The sequence below is a fragment of the Mercenaria mercenaria genome, chromosome 11 (assembly GCF_021730395.1).
Source record: "Mercenaria mercenaria strain notata chromosome 11, MADL_Memer_1, whole genome shotgun sequence".
NCBI classification, from domain to species: domain Eukaryota; kingdom Metazoa; phylum Mollusca; class Bivalvia; order Venerida; family Veneridae; genus Mercenaria; species Mercenaria mercenaria.
This window is the reverse complement of record NC_069371.1, coordinates 64130707-64158090: the sequence shown is the minus strand read 5'-3', so window position 1 is coordinate 64158090 and position 27384 is coordinate 64130707. Positions and strand designations below refer to the sequence as shown.

Below are 27384 nucleotides of genomic sequence, written 5' to 3'. Positions count from 1 at the left end.
AGGGGTTTCTTTGATGGACAATTATATGTAACTCTTGTTTATATTATCATTCATGCTACTAAGAGTTGTCTTTCTTGGGCCAAAGTTTTCATTAAAACAGCCAATATCCTGTACCTTGATAATTTAGTTTTTCACAAGGACCCCATTGAAAAGTAGTAGAAATACTTGATGGGTTATCTTGTGAAATATATGTCACAAAATTTATTTATATAAAAGAGTTAGTTTATTTTTTCTTTTAAATCAGTTTGAGATATAACATAATAGCTATTTCTGTGATACAATTGATATACTAGTAATTGAATGTTTGTTTGTAATGGTGTTTGTTCATAATGTGATATTTACAATATTTGTCTTCATGACATATATATATTCACAAATCTATCTATCTATACTGCACTGTGTAGTATTAGAAGTATGAAAAGTTCGTGTATGTCATTAACGGTGCCCGCATGATTGACTCAGTAAATGATTTTATCACTTATTTCAAAAAGTGCATTTTTACCAGGTTTACACATCTTAAAATTGAGATAACATGATTTTGCTGTAAAATTCAACATTCTATAGTGCATATTTTCTGACCTGGCGGATATATTTTTAGTACAGGCTGTACCATTAAAAGCAATAGGAAATTTGGTGCATATCGGATTTATCCGACAGAATGAAACGAAATCTAACAATGTAGCCGATTACCCTGATAGAATGGCCCATTCATGACCTTTCTATAAATATCTCCACCCGGTCAGAAAATATGCACTATACACAGGTCTTGAGATTTGTCTGAAAGTTTAAACGGGCACAGATTTCTGTCTGAGTGGAGAATACTTTGATGAAACGGGACGGAGAATGCTTTCATGAAACGAGACATTTTATTTAACAAAATAATAAAAAATAGTGACGATTTTCCTTCCGTACAATTAACACGGAACATAAATGACAAAGTTTTATTTAAAAAAAAATAACTCAGTTGAATGTTCATGATATATTTGATAACGTTTGCAGACGTGTCTGAAGAAAAGATTAACAGTTTAAACATATTTTAAAGGCAGTTTTTAAGTAGGGGTGTAATGGGTGGGAAAATGGTCAGAACGCATTTCTCGTTTTCGAAAAAAAGTTCTAATTTTGCTGGATGTCGTTTATCCGTATCAAATTAACGGTTGACATTTTCATTTGTTTAAATATTATTATATATTTTGCACTGCAGAAATTTTTAAGGTCTTATGCCACTTACTTGGCAGTCTTTCATTTATGTGAAACAGCCAGTTTCCTAGGTTCTATACTTTACATGCACAAGTAACTGGCAACTTCTTCATGCGAATCAGATGTGCAGGACGAGAGCGACTTTAAACGAAATACTGTTTATTCAGATCGTTGCCATGTCACAGAGATCAAAGGCCTCTTAATTAGTAATACTCGTTACTTTTATTGCTTAGAAGACAGAAGGGTTTTCATATTTTCTCGATGGTATGCGCGCAGTTTTTAAGCACATTTCGTTGTATCGTCCTGGTGTGCCTGATTAGGGTATATCACCCAGGTCGGATTATTTTGCCCGGATCGGGGAACTACAAGAACAACAGATAGAACTCAAAAGTTTCTGTATCTCTAGAAAAAGTACTAACATTTATATTTTACATAGTTTATATTATTGATTCAGTTGACTTAAAAAAGCTGAACTTTTATACATGTATTTTATCATGGTGGTTTCTTAATAAAAAGTTATCAAAACTTTAGGCCTAATTATGTATTCTATTGTTCCTATATGTTCTGTTCTGTTATTCCCATTACACCGATTTGTGTATATTATTTATCCCGATCGAGACGATATACACTTGGGAGAAATACCAAGCTTGCTAAGATTATTTTACAAAAATATACGAGAGAACCCAGTTACGCTATTTGTGTGTAACGTAATGGGAACGCACCATTTACTGACTAACGTGATACGGATGATACGGATGACATGCATTTCTTGTGATAATGTTATGATAAAATGTATACAGCAATGTATATTTAAGTAGCAAATTAAAGAACTAAATAAACTTGCAGTTTCTTCAAATATGTTAAAAACCCATATAAAATAGCATTTGGCAATGCGTCAAATTCTGGCCAATTGACTAGACTCAGAAAAAGACTATAATCTTCTCAATATCTCCCAAATGTACACGGATATTTCATGCAATACAAATGTCATGTCCTAGTTGCTGACAAATTCAATTACAGGTGCGTAGCAAGTTAAACATTTCATTATATTAATAGTATTCGATAAATTGAAGCACACATTGGTCTGGTTCCTTCTTTTAATTATATGTTTTAATGTAACAAACGTTTTACACATTCTGAAGTGAAGTTTTAGAGTCGTTAAAATGTCCGTTTATGCGGTTCCTTCATGCAATCTTTTTTTCAGGAATCCAAGGCACGTTTTATTAAATACAATGTTTTTGCAGAATAGTATGCATGTTTTATATGCAGTTCACTTATCATGTAAAATAACTATTTCTTTCTATGATTTGGTACTGTAGTGTTCCAATTTCAAAATTTTAAATACCCATCTAAACGTAATGGACTTCCTTGCCTAACTGATTGTTGTATTAATAACAGACATGATAACGCTTGCCATCGATCGTTTATGTGAAGCGTCCCTGAACACGTTTCCATACCCTTTCCTTTGACCTAGATCGTGACGGCTACCCTAGGACTGAAATTCGTTACACAGATTAGACACATGCTGAAAGGGTGGCTTCAGTAAGAACAGGTAAACACACTGAAAAAGCTAAAAAACCTGCAATCAATGTTTTCGTGCGACGTCACATTGTATATGGTTCCATTCGAAATTTTTTATCAACATTCATCCTCCTGGAAAAAATCTTTTCTATGCAGAACTTTTGGTTTACATGACCAAGAAAAGAATAACTTTGAAAATCAGGAATTGTTCTCCTTTCCATTATATTTTCTCAACAAATGTTCCTGTCCAGTATACGTATCATTAGGATTTGGGCTGACACATTAACAGGGCGAAAATGCGAAAAATACGACATTTCGAAAGCAAAAAATGCGACGGAATATCTTGCCGCATCCACGGAGTTGGGGCCCTCAGCTCTAATTATCGTGTTTTTATGTTTCGCCACTGCAACGCAGCAGCGCGATACATCAGCAGTTTAACTGTCCTTTTCACACACATGTCATAATCAACATCAACATCATCATCATATCATCCTCGTCGTCGTTGCCATGATCTTTATTATTGTCAACATGACATGTGTACAAGGTATAACATGGTCTTTCGTGTTAAACGGATGGGAAAAACCATTATCCGATACGGCCTAGGTGGAATATTTAGCATAAGTTTTCTATCCAGATTACTTTGTAACATAAGAAAGACAATGAGCAATGACAGCAACAGCAACAAGAATCACTTGCCGAAGTGTGCATCTCTGATACAACCCCCCCCCCCCCACCCGCCCCTCAAAAAAATAAACAACAGAAAACAGTCTAATAATAAAAGTAATGAAAGTAATGTAAGGGTTTCATTAATCTGGTCTGAACTAGCTATATAGCTATATAACAGGTATATATTTCTGCGATGGTTTATAATGGTCCGTCATAAAATGACGGCTCCACACAAGACGATTTTCCTAGGCATATAGTGTGTTATTTTTTAAATCACTATTCTCTTAGTTAAATTCTTTATAGTTTTTCACCAGTATGCATCGATTATCGTCACAATTCGAAAAACGGTGATAGGTGAAAATGGGCGGTTATAGTACCTGATCCAGTATCCAGTTTCGTCTTAACTACTACATGTATAGCTAAATTTTCTAATACAGAAAATATTACTTTTTACATCAGTCGGCTTTCTTATCATAATTATCAGTTCCTATTGATATTTTGTAAAATTATATGTAGACCCCTAGGTCAGTATGCAGGTTACTCAAACTGAAATAAGGTTGTGATACGGCAGGAAAGCTACAGTCCGTGCCTTCCGGTGTACAAAGCAGACGAAATAAATGATCAAGTTTATGTAAAGTATTATGAATTGCATGGGTTTATTACGATTTCATTGCTATTTTCTTTAATAATTGTAATCCAATTTTCTTTAGCAATATCCATTTCGTCTGTGAAATGTGCATGCTGCCTCTGTGAACACTGCGCCATAGTGTAGTCATGTTCTGATATAATCTGCCAAGAAAGGATACATTATAGAAATGGACTGGGTGTCATGATATAGAAATTTAGAAGTAAAAATGTCATTGGAAACTGTTCAGAGGTATGTGCCATTTAATTTATAAGCTATTTAATCAGGACTAGGATGTAATGTTTTTGTAAATATTTTGAAAATCAAAATAATCAGCAGTCAACATGTTTTTTTTTCGTTTCTTGGATATGTATAATAGACTGGTATTTAAGTTTAAAAAGTGTCTGAACACAAGGCTAAAATATTTTTGTAACGCAGTATTAGCAAACCTTGCACCTGAAATAGAGAAACTGGTAGCCGACAGATGGTTGGACTTTCCTTTGTTTATTGTGTTGATACGGTTGACGGCTAACGCCGCCGTCAACCTACATCCCTCCGGAGGCCTGGAAGGGGTCTGAATAGATATCTGATAGGGCCTAGGCATCTAGATAATGTGTTGCGTCTCCGCTCACTACTCAGGCTCCCAGGTCGCCCGCTGCTCATTTAATAGCGCCTTATCTCCTTAATAATAAATAGGTGTAGGAAGCGGACATGTATTAATCATCAACACTCCCCCGCACCCCTCTGTTTATTTTCAAGAGAAACTAAATAATATAGATAGTAATTTCAACTGTTATTACCCATACAATTGGAAACTAAAATTAAAGAATAGCACAGTCTACACTAAAAGAAACTAAATTTTATAGTCCAGTACTCTCCCCTGTTTTATTTTCAAGAGAAACTAAAAATATAGATAGTAATTTCAACTGCTATTACCCATTCAACTGGAAACTAAGATTAAAGAATAGCACAGTCTACAGTAAAAGAAACTAAACAATATAGATAGAATCTTTACTACAATTATCCCTACACATAGAAACAAAAATAAATATAAAAAACTTTAATCTTTTAATAAAACATTCCATTATCCTTTGTTTGTGTCTTCTCCTTAGTCAGTGATGTCTGGTGTGCTGATTGCATTTTGAATATGTGACATTAGAGTGCCGAAAGTTTCAGCTGAGTAAAACATGTTTAAGGCACCATTACATTTTCACAAGTAATGTATAATGTCATATATGCTTGGGTTGTTCTAGCACAGGCTGAACCGAAAGATAATGTCTGTAGTGCTAGCTAAGGATATATAAAACTCACTACCATAAGACTGCTACTTTAAAATTAATACTAATATCAATACCTTAAAATTTGTGCATGCAGATCACTGTCTGTAAACTTTCACCTTAAAAATAATACAGCTGCCTAAGATGAATTAAGGTTAATTCTTTCAGTAAAGGGCATACAGTTTAATTTCAAAAGTGCTACACCTTTAAAAACAGAAGTTCATCTTTAAAATTCTTGAAAAATATAGTGAATACAGAATTGATAAAACTGTTAATTCTTAATTTTGTATTATTATATTATCGGATTGTGGTGGTGCTTAATGCATTAGTGTGGTTGTGCTCAACTTAAATATAATTATCCTTACTTCATTTGAACATTCGGATGCTGTGACTTTGTGTTTAAATTTGGAATATTTGAATAGCACTTTTCTGTGTGCTAGTTCATTCATTTCATTATTACGACTTGATGTTGCAAGATTTATGAATACAGCGTGAGGATCACTGTTTATAAGGACCACACCAACCTACAAATACATACAATGTTCAAAAACCGAGAAGCTGGCAGTAATCTGGAATTTTCACTGGCCTAACAGCTGCCATAAAACAAAACAATTGCAAAAAAAAACATTAAAAAGCCAAAACACAAGTGCTAATTAGTCTGGCTACCGACTAGATTTTGTTTTGAAAAAAAAATTCTGTAAAAATTCTGACTTCATCAGTCCTGGCTCTGATGTTTTGAGAAGACAAGGGACATAATTACACTGACTAAGTGCTAATGTGTATCTGGTAAAAAACGATTAAAAAAAAAATCAAGTATTATAACAGATTAGACCTGTAAGAAACTGATTAATACCAGCCTCTCATTAAAGCATGCTTGTACAACATTTAATCTTGTAAGATTGCAATAACCATGGCTTAAATAATTTATTGCATTACTAATATTACTTATCTAAGTGGTATATATATATCACATCATAAATATATCACAGTAAAAATTTTACTAATATGAACCAAGGATGTAGATGATAACGCTTGATATCGTGTAAGAATCGGAATCTATACCTCAAGCAGTGATTTTGCTTTTTTCAAACCATTCTTTGTCCTTCGTGATATAATTCCATCGCATCGATACATCAAACGATGAATTTATTCAAGAGCATATCATCGTTTAGGATATACAATAACTTAAAAATATGTCGGTCATACTTACAGTTAAATTTTGAATAATGAAAAACAAGTAAAAACTAATGTTGAGTACCAATATATAACAATTAAGATCGAGTACAATACTTAAGTCTTGATTTGATCATTTGGAAGAATGTTGTTTACGATTTTCCGATACTTCGTTTTTTAATTTCTATGTGGTTACCCGGGCAAGTAGTCTTATCTATGAAACCGTTGATAAATATTGAACTCCAGTTATAATTGGACTTTGCGGGAAGAACTTATCTCAATGCAATACTTAAAATAAATTCAAATTGACAAAGTTAAAACATTTGAAATAATGTTATTTGTACCGTATCACATACCATACATAAAACAAGAAAAAACTCTTTAGTACTCACCCTTAAAATTGACATTACAATGAAATGACTTTCCAACAAATGTTTTAACAATACAGCTAGTTCGTTGATCTCATTGATTGATCTGATAATAGCAGTCGAATAAAGATTATACCAGACCAAAGTGACTACCAGACCATGCGACAGGTGTTATTGTTCGTTCAAACTTGAATACGAAAATGAATACGAAAAACTAATTCAGCAGATTTTAGCTTCTGTTCAAAGAGTGCCTTATCATGAAATCTGTTTTTTTACTTTAGCACAAACAAAAGTATTTACAAACTTTGTTTGAAATGACGAATATTGCACCATTGTTTTATCAGTGTAATGACTGCATTCAATTTTTTGTGTGCAATCAATACACACAAAATGTTGAAGGGATCACGCTGGGGGGTATAGAAATTACGATCAAATTATCCAAACTTAGACCATCAAACGAAGAAAAGAATAAAGGACAAACATGCAAACCTTGAAAAACAAATTTATCTGATGAACTAAACGGCACCATAAACACAAATACAAATTTTATTTAAAATATGTGTCATATATACAATCATCATTAGTTAGGTGTAGCTATTGACCAACATCAGAAAAAACAACGAAGTAACAAGAATCAGGACACGAAAAGTGAAGCATAAGCAATTTCGCATACAAGACACTAGATCTGTTACGACTACACTTAAATCTGCACATGAAAATAAAGCATAAGCAATTATTCACGCAAAACAATAGATCTGCTAAAACAACACGAAAATCAGCACATGAAAATAAAACATACGCTATTTTGCATGCAAGATACTAGATCTGCTAAGACAACACGTAAACCAATACATGAAAAAATAAGGAATTTTGCATACAAGATACTAGATCTGCTACGACAACACGTAAATCAGCATATGAATATAAAGCATAAGCAACTGTTCATGCAAACAATAGCTCTGCTATTCCACACGAAAATCAGCACATGAAAGTAAAGCATAAGCAATTTCGCATACAAGATACTAGATCTGCTAAGACAACACGTAAATCAGCATAAGAAAATAAAGTATAAGCAATTGTTCATGCAAAACAATAGACCGCTAAGACAACACGAAAATCAGCACATGAACATAAAGAAGAAGACGAAGAGCACTTATATTGATTTAAACTGTACACAGTTCTCGTCATGCATATATACATCCGAATGATATTTTTTTGAACAAATGATAACATATTATCTGTACTAAGCTGTTAATTGCATTAAGTCAGTTAGCTCACTTTCCAGAGTAACGTTTTTGTTCTAATTCATCTTATCTTAAGCAACCGTCACTTGTTTATGCTGTCAGACACTATTGAAACATTGTGTTTATAAGTCACAAATATCTTATACATGTTTAATACGTGGTTACAAATTGAGTGCTATCTTTTTCTACATTTGTTACTTCTATAACTTCAGCAATTTCCTGTGTCTCGGTGTAGACCAAGCTATCATTTTTACACGTGTCACAAGGTTTATGACCAATGTCTCGAATATGTAAAAGTCTTCGAACAGGTTTTTGATTTTGCATTTCTGAGGTAGTCGTGCTGCTTACAGTTGGGCGTACTTTAATAGTTTTGCTTTTTTTTTTCGATTTCTTACGTGGCTGCAAATGCGACATTAGTGTGGATATTATACCTTGGTCAGAAGGATCGTAGCTTTCTGCCTCTTCTGTATGATCATGAACAGAACTCAGAGTCCATAGTCGTCTCTGAGTGTTTGAAACCCATTCATTATTTTCATATCTGTTCTTTCTTTTTACAAAACCAACTTCCTTACACGCACAACGAAGGAGGAAGCTTTCTAGAAACAGAATAACAGATAGCTTTTGTAGACGATAATGCATCTTTGTAGCAGTCATGCCTCTATGATGGCTCAACAAATCTGTGCATGAGTTTGACATCATTGCGATAAGTGCATTGAGCAACAGTATTGTTGTTAACAACACAAAGATCACAAATATCATAACTGCTAGAATTGGCTGTCGAGCCTGGAATAGGATTTCTATTTCTCCAATACCAAGCATTATAGTAAGCATTTTCACCATTGTTTTTCCAAAGTGTTCAAACTCATCATTGTCGGTATTTGCGCCTTGCATTGCCATGTACATTGCAATGGAAAAAGCTACTAGAAATATTCCCATGACGAATGCAAATTTAAACATGTCTAATATAACTCTTTGTATTAAAACTGTAAAGAAACTTAACGTTTTAAATGTTTGCAGGAAAAACATAAAGAGATACCAGCCTAAAATTACTGCAAACAGAAGACAGTAATTTTGATAATCCAAGGATGAATGTTGTCCTGCAACTGAAGCAACGATAAAATCAGCCATAAGCAACAGAGAAAACAATACAAAGTATACTCTAAATATAAGGTTTGAGTAAGGTGTACTAAAGTGACGCCGAACGCTTTTAAACCTGGAGGAAGCTGTCTTATATTGAAAACGACGTAGTTTAAGCCTTATGATTTCTAATATTATATAAACCAATCCCACTATACAGCCAAATACTGATGCACTTGTTACAAAAGCATTCCTAGTAACCGGATATTTATAAGTAATATCCCCATTTTCTGATTGCACAAGTTTTGACCTGTACAAGGCTGCCACTGAAAGGAAGATCATAGAGAAAATATGAAATAAAAACCAAAACAGGAATTTGGAACTATAGTATTTCCATTTTTCTTTGACCACCTCCCTGACAGGCATGAAATCAGCAAACAGGAACGCGTTTGTTGTTTGCTGATGAATGAGGTACTCCAGTATGGATTCGTGATATTCCTTTTTGATAATCTCGTATTCGTCTCCTTTCACCTCGTTTTGAATTGCAAGTGTTTCGATCTCAGTGATATCGAACACTTCTTCATTGAAAATCCCGTCACTTGATTCTCTGGTACAATGTACCTGGAAAGAAACCGATTTCGTAAAAAAATGGCCCTTAGGTCAATTGAACTTATTAGAAAAGTCCCAAAGACCATAATAAAGGACATAAAACACTTGATGGGGCTTTAACACACACACACACGCACGCACGCACGCACGCACCCCCCTACACACACAAACACACACACAAGCACACACACACACACACGCGCACGTACGCACGCACCCTCCCCCCACAAAAATAGCCGTTATTTAGCAAAAAACAACAACAACAACAACAAAAAAAAGAACAAAAAAAAAAAACAAAAAAAACAGCGACTAGAATCGACCCTATTCTTGAAAGAATAAAACCTATATCTTTCATATGCAGGTATGGTAATGCTCTGTGGATCACTGAACTTCTTAGGCGTAAAAAAAAATTGTTTGTTTCCGGTATCCCGACCTACCCTAAAAATTTGCCGCGACCCTAAAAGTTTTTATGGCGTCTCGGGAAAAAAAATCGATTTTTTCGCTATTTTTTAACTTTTCGCGGCAAAAAATACTACTTTCCGTTCTTTACTTAATCGTTGTGTTTAACAATTTGATCTATAGATTTTTAAGCGCTTGATACTATGCTTTCTATAGAGCGTTTAGTGATAGTGATAAAAAAATGTCAACGAGTGTGCTCGGCGTGAATATTTCGTCAAAATGTGGTCATTTAAATGATGATATAAACTCTCTTCGTGCTTATAGTAACTGTCTCTCTGTTAAAGACATCTTCCTTTCTTATCACCCGTCGAAAGCACCCGATATAAAAGATGCATATAGCTTTGAAGAAGTCGGTCATTTTTCATTCCCCAACTTGTCAAAGGCACCATTACCATCAAAATCCACGAATACAAATTGCATGACGTTAGATCTGAGACTTACTGTGGCAGACCTTGTCCAGTTTGGTGTAAAATATGTAGTGTTTCAGTGCATTAAGACAGATCATGAAGTTCAAGAGGCTGCAGAAGTGGTTGAAAAGGTGACGAAGAAAACTGTTAATGCATTTGAAGTGTTGTTGTCTGGGGGACGTTCGCAGGTTACAGCAAAGAAAAGAAGCAGGTGAAAGTCAAGCTGTTAGAAATGGCTTTTGTAATTTGTGTAATTTATTTTGTAGAACTCTTATTTTATATTTTGTCATGTACTGGAGTGTAACTTCTCTAGGTTATTTAAGGAAATCCAATATTATGTGTTTTGGTATGCTTGCCGTGGCAGACAAAGCTGTTCAAATATATAATTCATACCTTTTACAATAGTCCATGTTCTCCGTGACGAGTTTATAAACAACATTATTCCTCCACCTCTGATTCATGTGAGGCAGTTTGCAGTTACTTGCAGAGAACAGGTTTGTAGTGGTACAGAATCCAGGAACACTAGTTAGGTAAACTGCCCGCCGTTACATGACTGAAATACTGTTGAAAAACGGTGTTAAATCCAAAACAAACAAATTTACAATAGTCGAAAAAAAAATTTAAACAGTGGTCGAAATTATTTCTTGTTGATTAGCCATTGCCATTAACGGTTTCATTTGGCTCTTGCGTCTGCCAAGAACTTTCAAGCATCATTGACAGTAAGCCGAATACAAACAAACAAGAAAAGTAATATTTAAAAAAATATTTTTTCAAACTCCAGCAATGTATGTGATACATCTGAAAATTGGATGTAATATATGTGTTATTTTGTAACCATTTTATCGCAATTCCATAGAAGGCTATGAATTATCAGACTTATTCTGATGTAACATAGATATACGTGGCTGTGGTGTCACAGCCCAGAATTCTTAACAACTTGCAAGAGCTAATGGCCCCTATGTGGTCGAGGCATTTAATAGTGTGTCAGACTTCTAATCCAGGGACCTCTCTCTGATGAGACGGGTCTGGGTTCGTTCCCTGTGTTGACGACCAGATTTTTTTATAAATGGAAGTAACCATGGTAATATGGCTCAAATGGATGAGTGGGGTCTAGTATTGGTACTTCCCAGGAACGATGGTTAGGAAATTACCCACCTGAATACCAGTCAAAGTGACTGTCTCAAAAAGGGCGTAAAACAGATATATTAAAATGATAATTATATAAATCAGCCAGATGATCACAAAACCTTCAAATTATATCTTTAATATATCCATGTAATTTCATCTTTCCTTTAGTGCTGAGTTAAGGATGGTTTGTCAAGGAAGGATGAACTCTACAACGATCTTGTGGATGAATTTAGTCGCAGGAATTTAGAGTGGCCGGGAACTGAAACTGTTCAAGGAGAATATTTCATACAGGTATGTGTATAAAAGAAGCAAAGTTGAATATTACCGGTATTAAATCTGAAAATTAAGTTGTTTTTTTTTTATATAGAATCAGCATACAATCTGTGATATCATCTGTTAAAAATGTGTTTCTACTTTAATATACTCTTTTCATTTAGATGGTGAATTTAATACACAGATGAAACTATAAGCTATTTATAAAAATTACTATGATAAATTAACAAATTACAGTGAGAATACTACATTTTTAAATAGTTTTAAATTTCACATGCACAGAATTATTTTTTAATTTTTTGAATCTGATAACTTTTAAGGTTAAATGAGCTACTATTATGCAGTAAGTATGAAAAATATGAACATGGTGTGCACCTTTATCCATTAGATTCCATTTAAATCTATATTAGACTAGCTATTTGTAAATACAGTCAAGCCTGTCTGTAAAGACCACCCAAAAGAGGTCTGTGGACAGGTGGTCTTTCTTAACATGTTAAAAATTGTTGATATAAAAGATAGTCTGATGGGAGATAAAAATGATGGTCTTTTCCAACAGTGTTTATATTTAAAATAATAATAGTGGTCTTTGGTCACAGTAGGTCTTTAACACAGGTCAATCTGACTAAAGTACTTGATCTTCTAAACGAAGATCTGAGAACGACCCATTCACATTCGTCTTCTGTATATTTTGGATTTCCAAGATTGCTATTTTTATTTTCGCAAATCTATTTTTATTTGAACCAATCAGACAACTTGTTCGAATGTCAAAGAGTAAGAAAAAATTGCAGTTAATCCAGGGCTCGAACCCGGGACCACTCGCTTACAGAGCAAGTGCGCTACCGACTGAGCTAACCGGCTATCTGATATCTTTCGACATAAAAATTGTTGATATCAAATACCAAGGCTTTTAAAAGCTTGCAGAATGTTGTAAGTTAACTTTTGATTGGCTAGCGGAAGGGTTGTCAGAACGAGGCCATCAATAGCTCGTTGTCAGATCCTATGCGTAGCGTTATAGGAGATGTACTTTAGTCAGATTGTAACACAGGTTTGACTGTGTTAAAACAAAGTGTATTTCTGTCTTGCTGTAAGTTCTTTCTTTCTTTGCCATGGGATTGTGGTGCTTGTGGTGTTTTGTTCTAAATTAGATACTAACTTCTAAATTTGATCCTTTGAGACACAATTTGCTAAATTAATACTACTACCATGAAAATATTAAACAGATTGAAAGTGAAATATTAACCATTCTAATACTGAAAGTAAGATTTCTTTTGAAAAATATATTTGAATGTAAACTTTGTTTTACTGTGAGATTAATTTTATTTTTAAATTCCTTTCAGATTCTGCACAATTTAATTCTTAACCTAGCAGTTCATATCAGCAGTTCTATTTCAATATATATATATATTTGGCTGTATTAAAGGGGCCATTTTAAGTATATTTAATTTCTAAGTTACTTCAGGTTTAAATATATAGATCTAAATGAAAGATTTCAATATCAATTTAAATGTATTTTCATTTAATGTGTGACTTATGTCTATTGTAAAGTTTTACTTTTACATGAAACAGGTCCTCTGCAATGCTCTGTGGTACACCACCAACCAACATGAGGTTATTAAGGATGCGGCTGGCAGATATGCAGATGTGGTTGCAGTGCCTGACTCATTTAGTGCTTACACAGGTATTGTAATATGGAGATAGCTGCATATGCTCATATTTCAGAATATATTAAATGAAATATTAAAATACAGCTGTTGCTATTAAAGTGGCATATAAAAAAATCTATGCATAAAAGTATTATTAAAATATTAAGAATTGGCATAGATACAGTATCGCGTGAAAATTGTAAGCTTTTGTCATAACTTTGTTTATATTAATACCTGACAGATAAGATTCATATTCGGACACAGTTGGCAGAATCATGTAACATTTGCAACATTTGAGCTATGTCATGCAAAAGGCAGACATCAATTTAGCAATTGTGTCCAGTATGGATTTAGATCAGCCTGCATACTTGTGTAGCCTGATCAGGGTCCATACTGTTCCTAATTCAGTAAGTAAAGGTGTTACTATATGTTCAGCAAACAGTATAGATACTCATCAGGCTGTACAGACATGCAGGTTGATCTGGATCCATACTGGTTGCAATTGCTATAGGGCCGGTTTTCTCACGACACGGCTGAATTTTATTTCTTTATATTTAGGTTACAACGATGTAAAGAGAAAAAGACAAAAGGGCCAGCAGATGACACAAACAGAACTGGAATTTCACAGTCAGGCATTATACAGCCTCCTAATAAAACCAGTAGTTAAAAGTTCCCCAGCATGGTCCAGCATGTACGAGGACATAAAAATTCTTGCAGATAGTTTGAATAGCTACAAGATCTACTTAACCAAAAAAAAATGAAGACATAGCTAAGAACCATGATAAAACTGAACCATGTAAAACTATTGCAGAAAATGCCACTGTTGAACATAGAAAAAAAGTTTTCTTTGTGCAAGAAAGATACTCAAAGTTGGACATGGTCATGTGTAATTCAGATAAACATGTTCCAGTGTTTTTTGACGAAGTCACGCATATTGAAAACTCATTCGAAACTCCAATGCAGCGAGCAAGATTCTTCGAAAATCTGCACTTGAGTGTTCCAGTGTATATCATACGCTTCTGTCCGGGTGGTTCAAAAATAACAACATTCTGTTTGTTTAAGTGTGACAATAGTCCATCAGAGGCATAGTTGCTTATAGAAGGGGCTAGGCTGCTTCAAACAATACAGCCTAAGCTCGGTGAAGTCCACACAAGGGCTCAAAGGTTAGAGTTTCAACAGAAACTCGACCTTATAGCACATGTAACACCAGCTGTAAGAAACTTTGTGTATTCAGCATTAACAAATGACACAGCAGCACCTGCAAATCCAGAAATGCAAGAAAGGTTAAGGCTCATTTCATTGGGTAATACAGAAATCGTAGATGACCTGCGCTGCCACAACAGTAGGCCTCCAAAAAACTTTGAACCTTTCTATGAAAAACTTGGTGAAATTGTCGAAGAGCTGACAGCTGAAGATGAGCGTCGTCAAAATGTAGGTCATCTAAGTGAATGGATTTCGGTTGAATTTTTGATAGACAAAGCGAGAGTTCAGTTGCCTCCAGAAGCAGATGTACCTTGTGCGGCAACTGTTCGTTTACAATTCACACCTACCAACAAATACACAAGAGTTGCCACAACTTATACATCCCGATTTCAGGTATATAGCACATATCTATATATATATGACAAGTAAATGTTAACAGGTTCTGGAATCACAGTTAGTTTTCGACATTTAAGAACTCAGATAAACAAATGTATGAGTTAAGAATTATGAAATTTGAAAATTCTTTACAACAAAATCAAAACATCATACTAGTGTTTCCCACCAAGACTAGAGTTTTGAATCAAAATTTAACCCCTGCTTTCACAGCCGGTTAAAGTTTCGAACAATTGGCCCCACAATTACTACTGGGGACTGAACCGATGACCCTCCACCAGTGAAAGGTTTAAGAGATTCTCTGACTTCACCCCTTTCACCACGGCTGGGACTCCGACAACTATAATTGTAGTTTTGTGCTTGAGGAAACTATTAGTTGAACTACTTGCCAAAGTTTTATATCTGTTATAAAACTAAAATTACACTCAAGGGGGTCAACACCCTACTCTAATAACAAATTATTTCTTCAAAAATTTATGACACTGTAAGTCTGTAACATCACCTATGGTCCAAAATATTTTATTATTTTCTGATGTCAGAATATTTTGATAGAATTGCCATTTTTTTATTTTATAATATCAGCTGAATATGTTTAAACTAGTTGGAGCTCTCCATATATTAAACAAAGACAAACAATTTTATCTTCCATCAGACCATTATCTATTTATATATATGTACATTGTATCTTGTTTTTAATATAAAATTCTTGATTGTGACCTGTGAACAAACAGTTTTGACTGTATATATAAATTAAAAAGATTAAAGATTTCATGAACTTTCTTAAAATTGATTTAGTTCAAGATCATATTAAAACAGACATGGTCCCTGCCAAATTCAGTTCTAATATTAAAGAGGAATTTTACTTAATTGCAGGTACAATACAAGATCCAGAGACGCCAGCTGAGAGCTTCACATCCTGATCAGCACTACTGTGCTGCAATACTGAAATACTTTAAATCTATGGCAGTGGAGTTAAAAGAGTAGGGTGTCGCATCCACAGTAATTTTTGCAGATGACAAAGCAAAAATACCAATCGGGGAGCCCGGATGTCCAGTATCAACCGGGGTTTGTGGCAAGAAAACTCTAGCACCATGCACAACAACACTTTCTGCGTTGGATCATGACATGACAAAAGCTGCCCTGACACCATCAGTTTACCTAAAGTGTAATGTACCAGACAGTCCTGAAAAGTCATTTGTTCAAGGAACTGTTACCACAGTAACTGGTGACTCGGTGTTTCAGAGCTCTACACCATTTAGGCATGCTGCTGTTCAGGCTAAAATTATTTCTGCAGATCAGCCTAAAGTTCTACTAAAATACACTGACGGGGGCACTGACCAAAGAAATACTCTTGAAGCAGTTAAGTGTGCGAATATTACTTTATTTAAACTATTAGATTTAGACCTTTTGGTGCATGCTCGCTGTGCCCCAGGGCACAGTTGGACCAACCCAGCGGAGCGTATTATGTCAATCTTGAACTTGGGACTCCAAAATTGCTCATTTGAAAGGCAAGAAATGGATGAAAACACTGAAAAAGTATTTCGCAAACTTGGAAGTATGAAAGAAATTAGAGGGTACAGTAGCAGGGACCCTGAAATAAAAGAGAAGTGGCAGCAGTCAGTGGAGCCGGTACAGTCAAAAGTCATGAGCAGATTTTTGCGATTAAAACTGAAAGATGAAAAGATTCAGGCCATTGACCCTGTCAGTGATGCGACCATTAAGACCCTAAAAGAGCAACCGAGTGTAATGTTCCCAAGTCTGGACACAGGTACTCTTCAAAAAGTCCACACTTCAAAAGTAGCCAAGTACAATGAATGGAAATCAGAACATTGCAAAGAAAGTCAGTACATTTTTCAAATAAAAAAATGCAAAAACTCAGAATGCTGCTCACCAAGTGAATCAGAAGTTGACTTCTTACCTCATCCCATGTTGGATGCTACTGGTGAACATTACCAGAAGTACAGTGTTGCAAAAGAAATAAACAACAGAAGAAGACAGGCCATCGCAGAAAAATAAGCCAGAAAAACCTACAAAGCCTGCAAAGAAGAAAGCAGCAAAGAAAAAGGAAGAGAAAGTCGGTGCTTTGATGCCAACAGAAGAACATGATGCTCATTTGTATACGACACAGCATGCTAGAATAATTGCTGTGTGTGTCGAGTGCAGAAAACCTAGGGTTGTGTATTCTAAAAAAAAACTCACAGTGCGTCAAAAGGCAAACCTACAACGCGAAATTGACGAATCTGATTTACATGTGGATCTCCTGTGACGGAGTCTATCTTAATACATGCAAAAGCTAGACCAATAGGTTGTGAAGATCCAGTAGAAGTGGGCTATTATGGTAGTAACATAGGGCCACTGGACATATGTGCGCACTGTGGTGAAAGCAAAGCAGAAGTCTCACAAGAGCTTAAGAATAAGTTTAAAACAGTTTTACCAATTTGTAAAGATTGTGCAAATACCAAAGAAAGCATTGTTTTCAGGCCTTATGGCAAGCACCAATAACTTAAGTGTTACTGAATACAGAAAATACTTGTACTTGATATTAGTTACTGACTGCAGCAAATACACGCAACTGATATTTAATATAAAGTGTTACAGAATACAGCAAATGCATTTAGTTGATATTAAGTGATTTATAATAATACTGAATACAGCAAATGCAAGTACTTGACATTTAAGTGTTACTGAATACAGCAAGTAAATGTACTCGATATTTATAGATATATTATTAAACTGAATACAGCAAATACGTGTACTTGATATTAAGTGTTACTGAATACACAAAATAGTTGATATCATTAAATCTTAAATGTTTGTCATAATCTTAGTTTAATTGTACTAGATTGTACTCTGAAACATCTCCAGTGTGTGTATATATTGAATAGCGTTTTAGTTCTTCACAGTCAATTATTTTCTAAGGGAAGTAGCTCTTTCTTCATTGATAAAAAAAAAAATCCAAAAAAAAAAAATTTTCCTACCTACCTACCCTATATTTTTTGGGCATGTTACCGGAAACAAACAATTTTTTTAGGCCTTATTATAATCATGAATACAGAATTAAAACATCGCTTAACTCGCAATTAAAAATCCTACGGTACATCTGTACAGAGCGATGTAGTACTAATAATTAGTTATAATTTTGAAAAGGCAAAATGAAAGTTTTTTTGCTATGTAAGTTTCCTAAACAAAATCAATAAAAATCTTTAAAACAAAAGAAAAAGGAATACAGTAAAAAGTCTGAAAACCAGACCCTGTCCAGACCAAGTCAATAGTTCGGTTTTTCAGAGGATCCCGGTGTTAGAGGATTTTGCACAAATTTCTGAGAGGCTTTATGTAAGTATGCATATGCTAACCACTGGCACCAGACCGGAAAGAAAATGCCTCTGTATATGTTACTAGTATACCCTACCCCTAGGTATCATATAAGAACCATAGTCATGAACGGGAAAATATACTAACCCATTTCAATCGCGTATTTCATACCTAAAACACACAGTTCAGTAAATGTGTACTATTGATATTAAACAAGTGGTAATTTATCTTCCGTTGTGTACCTGTCACATTTCTTCAATACTTCTTATCTTAGAAAAACAACGTGTAGTTTATAGCTTTTTCAACGGTACACAAAATTTACTTGAACTTCCCTAGTGAAGTTCCGGTCTAGATTACAGACACACTCTGATTGGCTGATGTGAAAATGTATGTCCGTCGTCATTTTACTACACGTGTACGCTTAAATATTTATATGCAGCATAAATGTGCAAAATGAACTAAATAAACAGAATAGATGTTTACCAATGTATGATTTCAAATTAAAAATCATATATATACAAGATGAAATTCATTCATCATTTCGAGTCTTATCGTAAAACTATGAATATATTGCATTCTGTTTTTGTTTGTTTACATTTCGCTTAACATGTGCACACTACTGTGACCTCTAGACCGGATGTTCATTAGGGGAGTTCACGCAAGATTTTCTGTAACGCTGTCTAAAGCATAAAATATGTGGAGCATCTCTGCAATATGGAATATTGAGACAATGTGTCAGGTGCACGAATGAAGATAAATTATCGCTTGTTTAATATCAATAGTAAACATTTACTGAACTGAGTCTTTTAGGTATGAAATACGCGATAGAAATGGGTTAGTATATTTTCCCGTTCACGAGCATGGTTCTTATATGATACCTAAGGGTAGGGTATAACATATACAGAGGCATTTTTTTTTCCAGTCTGGTGCCAGTGATGCTAACTTGATGAATTAAGGTCTTTTAGGTTTTTCATTTGCATTGTATCTCTCAATTATATATTAAAGCTTAATCGTTTTACATCAGCGACTTGTGAAGTTTCCACTTTTTCTATTTTATATCTTCTACCAAAATGATGACCTGTAAGACTGGCCATTGTTTCCCAAAATTCAGATAATTACATGCAGTATAATGTCGGGTTGACCTTATTAGTATCTAATGTATTCCGCTACCAATGCTACTAACCGTTCTATTGCGGTATCCTTTTTCCAACTTGAGATTTTCCGTTCTGATTGATATGTTAAAAATTCTTATTTTATATAAATAATCAATTTCACTTAAAGGACAAGAATCTATATACTACGCATGCTCATTCGCCGTCAAAGCCTATATAGATTTTTTTTGGCAAATGATTATTCGATCAAGCCTACTTCTGAGATAGTATTATTAAGAATGAATAATATACAAAGCTTCAGACACACCAGGAAAATAGTTATGAAATTGCGTTTATTAAAGCAATAACGCTTAAATGATATATAAAATTACCTCATGATGCATGATAAGCTCAAATATTGCATACTGTTGCCTTTTAGCAGCTAACTGTAGCGGGTTAATTTTTTCTTTGTTCTTCATCATCAGGAGTTTACGAACTTTTCTCTTCCATTTCTTCTTTTCACTATAGGGCAAATCTGGTGAATAGAATTCACAGTCTAATACGTAATGTAACATTTTTAGTACATCATCCATTTTGCCTGGTTGAACATGGGCATACTTGATCAAAGAGTGTACAATGTTATCTCCTTTGTGGTTTATAACATCAAGCTCTGATTTAAATTGTTCCAGTATTATGTCAAAAAGCTTTCTGTTGAACTTGAGCGCGGCAACCCCCAATGGTGTTCCAGCCATCATAACAGTGTTTTGGAACTCAAAACCACCAGCGCAGATATTCTTGATGGTTTCAGGTTTTATCTTTTTGTCGCTAGCAACAGTTGCCATGTATTCAAGTAAATTTGTATCCTCTTTCAATATTGCAACATGAAGCGGTGTTATTCCTTTGCATTTGTCATTTTTCTTTGAAAAAAATATCATCTCAGGACACGACTCTATCAACATTTTTTTTTATTTTCGTAAGTGTTTCTTCCTGCTTGCTTTCTTTTTCAACCGATATGGACATTGCGCGCAACAACAACGATTCCCCATTTATTTCATTGTCCTCCATTTCTGTTTGTAATGGATCATCTCTTATGTGTTCGTCTGTTATTGTTCCTTGCAAAATATCATTGTGAAATAGGCGCTCATATTTTTCTGAGTTTTTCACCTTAAAAAACGTTTGGAATTTCTTTTCAATTTTAGCTAGCTTTTCAGACTGTTCTTTATCATCTTCATCATCCTTCAAATTCGATAATTTTTCCAATCCGGCATACAAATTTCGAATTCGAAAATCTGTTTTCGCCCATCCTATTTCTGATGGTTGTTTTCCGTTAGTTTTAGAAAAAGAAAACATTTTGAGTATTACTATTCAAAATATTTGATCCTGATTCAATCTAAATTTCAACGTTTCATTCGCCAAAATATTTACTGTGTGCCACGCTTACTATAACTCCCAAGTAAGTGTAGAGGAGAGCTCCACAAGTTAAAACATGCTTAAGTCTATATTTGTTATCAATATTTTAGTTTCTGTTTCATTTCCTGAAATATTTTTAAATACGTGCGTTGCAAACGTTCTTGTTGAAACAAAAAGTGATTTTAACAGGTAGAAGGAAAATTGTTAACTTCGATCGATGTCACTACTTAATGTCCTCAAATTACCATTTTAGGAAAAACACGGTATATAAACAGCCTAAGATCCGTCCGATAGTTTCAATATATTAAGAAATGAAATAATTTAGTTTTCTTTCTTTAGAGACTGATAAAACGTATCTAACAAGAAACATGAAATTCACATGAACTTGGTTAGCTCAGAAAGTTAACTAAGAAAACTTGGGTTTTATATCGAACATCAGCTGTCGAAAAGAAGCCCAGTTGTAGAGCGAATTAAGTATCGTATGGCAATTGCACACATCCAACCTGATATAAAAATTAAAACAAGGTTAGGCCTAAAAAATCTTTATTTCCGATAATATGATAAAAAAATTAGGGTAGGTACATTGTAAGTCGGAAAAATATTTATGTTATGACTTTTCGGAAATTATTTTTGTACACATAAGAGGGTTATGCCTTCAGAGCATCAGTAAGTTGATTTCTTACACCACTGACCATGTTTAAAGCATTAAAAGAGCAGTTTTGCAACCTTTTTTTTTAAGTTGAAAAAATATTCTTTAACGGTGAAAACATTTAGGGTCGGACCAAAATTTTAGGGTAGGTCGGGATACCGAGAACAAACATTTTTGTTACGCCTTACAGTTATGCTTTATCAACTATCTCAAAAAAGTATCAATGAACAGGTGTAAAACAACACAACAAATATAAAATATTTATATCAATATATCTGCCAAACTTGACTTTCATTACATTTCATTATATCAATATATTGCGAAACGAGAAGAAAAAATAGAAACAGTTCAAAATGTCATTTAAAGAGAATTATTTGTTTCAAAGGTTTTTATGTTTTTTCAAAGAAAACTTCTAAAATTGAAAATTCAATTCAAATAATCAAAAAGTAAATAGAAAAAAAATCTAAACGTGCCCCACATTTTGCCATTGGTAATCGTTAATGAACATATATTCTTTGAAAAGATATTGAAAGTACTTGTTAAATCTATTCTTAGAAGCAAAACAGAAATAGTGACTATTTAAACAGTAATTGTAATTGCATAATTCATAGTCTTTGTGAAAGGAAGATATCGATTACATATCAGACAAACTTAAAAAAAGATAATTATTGGGTTGGACGGCGAGTGTTTATTACCATTTTTTTTTATCTTACTGATTTATAGATAGAGCAGAACAAAAGTTTATTCATTTAAATTGACTTGTGCACGGTAGCAATTGGCCTTTGTCATAGCATAATATGAATACAAATTCATGCTTGTTTAACAACTAAAGAGAATACCATTGAAAAAAAATGGCCATGTTAATGTCTCAAAGCTGCATAGTTGAACAAACAGTACAAAAAAATATATTATAACGTTATGTGGCTGTGGGCTCCGTGAATCCAAACAATACTTGCTGTGTATAATACTATTGTAAAATCAATGCACTGAGAGGACTGATGTGGGCAGCGGTTGACAGCTTCTGGTAATGGGCATGAACAGTTAGCTTAAGTTTGGTGATTCTAGTTTAACTACTTTTGATTAATAAGCATTTTCAACCTTTCTTTTACCAAATCAAGGGGTAAAACTCTGATTTTACTCTGTCATAGGGGATAAAGTACTATATGTGCAAAGCTCGTGTGCTTATTTAAATTTTCTGAGGTTTGGTTAATTTTGCTCAAAATCTTTTTTGAATTATAAGCATATTTTTCAACAAAGCAATGGGAAAAACCCTGCTTTTACTGGAATAACAGTAAATGTGGTAAATGTGAGCAAAGGTTATGAACTAATTGATAATTATTTGTTGTTTGGAGATTCTAGTCATAACAAGAGCTTGTAGAACACTTGCATGAATTAACAAACAAGGAACAGAAATTATTTGGTCACTGCCTTCTGGACATTTAACGTATTGATCTCAAATCAATAATTATGGCTCATTTACCAGTCTTAAATGACCTCCGTATCAAATGTGATCTTAGACCAAAGCATAATCTAGTTTTCTGGCAAAAAAGATATATTGTCAATGTGATATTGGCCTTTGACCTACTGAACTCAAAACTAATAGGGGTCATTTGCTGGTCATGACAAATCTCCCGATCTCATGATCCTAGGCCCAAGCTTCTCCAGTTATCATCCGGAAACTGATTTGTCTACAGACCAACCAACATCCTTTGTCAAACATTAATATTTACAATATATCCCTCCTCCTTCGAATGACAGCTGCTAAATTTCAAATAAGAAGATGCCCATGTCTCCCTAGTCCCCAAATGCATAGCCGTAATAGGCAAGAAGTCAATACAGGATAGGAGCGAAAGACAAAGAGGCACTTATGTTTGGCTGCAGTAGAGATCATCTACTTGGCATGTTCAATCACCCTATGAAGTAACATAATTCTGAGTCAAATGGTTCTCAAATAAACCGTGTTCCATGTTCAGGCCCCTGTGACTTTGATCTTTCATCGAGTAAGTCCAAAATCAACAGGGGTCATCTACTCTGCATGTCCAATAATTCTATGAAGTTTCAACATTCTGGATCAAGTGATTCTCAAGTTATTGATCCAGAAAGAGTTTTTCTATCTTCATGCCTCTGTGACCTTTCCCTTAAGTCAAGTGACCCCAGAGCTTTAAGGGTAATCGACTTTGTAATTCCTAGCATCGTGATTGAAGGTTCTGGGCCAAATGATTCTAAAGTTATTGGTTGGAAACTGTTTTCGAAGTTCTGGTTCCTGTAACCTTAACTTTTGATCAAGTGATTAAAAAATCAATAGGGGTCATCTACTAAACATGTCCAACCATCCTATGAAGTTTCAATATTCTGGGTCAAGTGACCCTCAAGTTATTGATCAGAAACGGTTTTCAGGCTCCTGTGACATTGACAGGGGTTTTATTTATTTATTTATTTATTTTCAAATGAAATCTCATCTTGGTAATAGCAGACTATGAATATATTATACATAAATTACATAGATAAAAGACACTTCTGAATACTAGTAGATCTTAAACTAAAGGCAACTATAAAAGAATATTTACAATGAAATTAAATGTTTCATTTAATTTTAAACGACCAAAACAACTACCACTGTCTCCAATATCAGCACACATCATGATCTTCGGGTTGCATGAGCCATTTTTCAGCTGTAGATTAATATAATATGCCTCATAATCATGGCGATATGCATGTTTTAGTGTTGTTGAATTTCTGGTCCTTTGGGATCATGGTGTCCATTCAACATATGTGTAATAGAGTTCTGCTTAAGCCGGCGCTAGGGGGCACATTTCATTACCTCTCATGAACAGAATCGATCAAACCGAGTTTGCTTTTATTCTTCTTGGCTGCATTCTATGCTTCCAAAGGATCTTTTTACGAATATAATTATTCAAATTCAAATATTGAAAACTGAATCTTTTCTACTATAGTTTGAATGATCTCAAATGATTTCATTGCAGTCTTCCGAATCCCGCTATTGTATAATTATCCGAGAAGAAATCGAACGCCAGAACGTGACTATTTGGGGGACGAAAACACCGCAAATATACCAGCGATTAAAGGCGACTTTGTTAAAATAATGTTTCTTTCGAATTAATTATATCCTTTAATGATATGCCAATCACAAACACCAGCAGGAATGTAATATTAAATCAAACTGAAGTACATACGTTTGTATTTTCGGGAAACAGGTACGAATCTTCCGTTACCGCTGCAATTATTTTCCTAAGTCGTGCAAATAAAAATTATTTACGTAAATATTATGAAAGGACCGTATTTTCTCTATGAAAAATAAATAGGATAACACCTCTCCTGTGGATTTCATGCAATATATCTTTCAATAAACCCATTTCTATGCTACTAAGTTCAACGGATACACGGGGCAATTTTATCCGGGAGTTTTCTGTTACGCCCATAAAGCGTAAGATTGAGGCTAGTCCGTGAAATGGATTTATCTAATGCCAAAACATGGCAGTTTTTATGCCAAAATGGCATTCACGTCATCATAATTGTCGTCTCCTGAAAAGTAGTTTACGTATAGCCACACGTTTAATTAAAACAAATCTCTGACAAGTGCGGCAGGGAGACGACGCTTTGTCGGAGTGGTTAGAGCATTGGACTTTCACCTGTGCGACCTGGGTTCGAATCCCACCAAATGCAGATTTTTCTGTTACGATTTTATGTAGTGAGAAAATAAATCAGTATGTTTTAAGTGTTATTTATACCTTGTATTGTATATCTGACTTAATAAAGTTGATTTAAGGTTTAAGCAATTTTCTGTTTAAAAAAATACATCGCGAGGTTTCCTAGGAGCAAGTTCGATATTTAATAAGTTTAATTACTTTTTATTGAGTTTCTTGTTCTGAAAATAGACATAGAATTAGGTGTCCAGATTGGCTGCAAAGGTCAATAACACATCAACAATAAAATACTTTATTTGATGTACAAATTTTGTCTGCATTTTTTATGTCGAATTACAACCAACTTGCACAAGAATGAGGCAATCATAATTTCAGAAATTGTTAACACTTTTAAAACTTAAAGCAATTTTATATTGAGCTTGAATGTGTCTTTAATTATTAAAGATGGTGCGCATATGGCATACAGTTTTTTTCTGCAAAAAAAGCCAGAATGACATATTTCGTGGAACACTTGTATAAGTTAACAATAAGATAATAGCTTCTTCTATTTTGCAACCTTCATTTGCCAGAGGCACCAAACCACAAAAAGAAATAGATTTTATATGAAATATGAACATCAGATAAGCATGATTATCACATGCTGGACAGTAAATTATTGAAATATTAGACAACATATTCACCAATAATCTACTTGTTCAATACTTATTCAGTACCCGTTTTACTAACTGGGATATTTGTGATACTTGAGATTTCTTTGACAGACAATTATATGTAACTCTTGTATAGATTATCATTCATGCTGGTAAGAGTTGTCTTTCTTGGGCCAAAGTTGTAATAAAGCCATTAATTAGAAATGATAAAACAGTACACTATAGTCTGTCCCACCTAATTTTGGACCTAAACTTTTGACCGATATGAAGAAATGGAACGGCATCAAAGAACATAAAACATGTTTTTGAGAATTAAAAAAGTCACCCTCGAGAATTTCAAGAATTTTTGCAACAGTCGTCTGGTTTTCCCGTGCGACTAGATTTCAGTTTCTCTAAGGGAATTCGCTATTGTTTACATTTCTGGTCGCCATTGCCAAATATTCTCTATTTGAAGATTTTTGGGAAATTCCAGGTGCTATTTCCCGGGGACGTTTCACACTTATTTTTTGTTTACAACTAGCTATTTTTCCTTTTGTAAAAACAGCTTAAATTTGAAATAGAATCTACAATTATTCAGTCTACGAACGAAATTTGGAAAATGCAAAAATGAAATTAAGAAAAAAAACTTACTTTGCACGAAAGAATCCTGCCATAAAGAATTCGCTGGTATAATTCTATAATCTCAATTCCATTTATTCTTAAATCCTTCCAATCGATGTCCAGTATAATGCAAAACTTGCATTGCTATGCAAAGTCAGAAGTTTTACACAAAAATCCATCAATGATGCATAATCATTTAAAAATTAAGATATCATAATGAAATTTTGCATGCTGTTCAGGTAGGGTATTAAAAGTTTTAAGCATGTCCTCTTATTGACTTTTGTAAAAAAATATTTTAGAGATATTTTTTTCTAAAGGTTACTATGTTTGTCATTTTTAATTTGTCCGATTAATGGTAAAATTCACATTTTGTGCTAAAATAAAATATTTTCTTGCTCAAAGGTGTTTGTTTTTGTTTTGTACATGGATTTTCATATTCTGCAACAGATATTAAGGATTTACCATTTAAAAACCCTTAAAATATGTTACATTTATGGGCTGAAATTCCAAAAGCTATTCAATAAAATTACAATAAAATGAAACTTACAAGTTACCGCTGTTGTTAGAACTCTTAATTATTATCTGTGTTCTTCTGTAATTCTTTCAAATTGCTTGAAAATATACAAAACTTGTGTAAAATCACTTATTTGTTTCTATTTTCTAGAAAATCTCCATTACATATAGAATATACATTTATATTTGTTGTTATTTATAACTTGCTGACTGAATAATTTGATGACCTCA

At 34.0% G+C, this 27384-nt stretch overlaps 1 protein-coding gene across 1 annotated transcript; it reads right to left on the bottom strand.

Moving 5' to 3' along the window:
• Positions 1–7313: 7313 nt before the first annotated feature.
• On the bottom strand, positions 7314–21155 carry LOC128546619 (transient receptor potential cation channel subfamily V member 3-like). Its single transcript, XM_053517579.1, has 2 exons — positions 20059–21155; positions 7314–9769 (listed from the first exon to the last, which is right to left on the bottom strand). Exons 1-2 carry the CDS (start codon positions 20623–20625, stop codon positions 8222–8224), a joined length of 2115 nt encoding a protein of 704 aa, XP_053373554.1. The 5' UTR covers positions 20626–21155; the 3' UTR covers positions 7314–8221.
• Between the last annotated feature and the right edge of the window lie 6229 nt (positions 21156–27384).

Excerpts from the sequence above, each read along its gene's own strand:
- LOC128546619 (XM_053517579.1), bottom strand. The coding sequence starts at position 20,625 with ATGTTGATAGAGTCGTGTCCTGAGATGATATTTTTTTCAAAGAAAAAT. Across the intron at positions 9,770-20,058 it reads AGCTTATCATGCATCATGAG|GTACATTGTACCAGAGAATC; the intron begins GTAATTTTATAT and ends GTTTCTTTCCAG.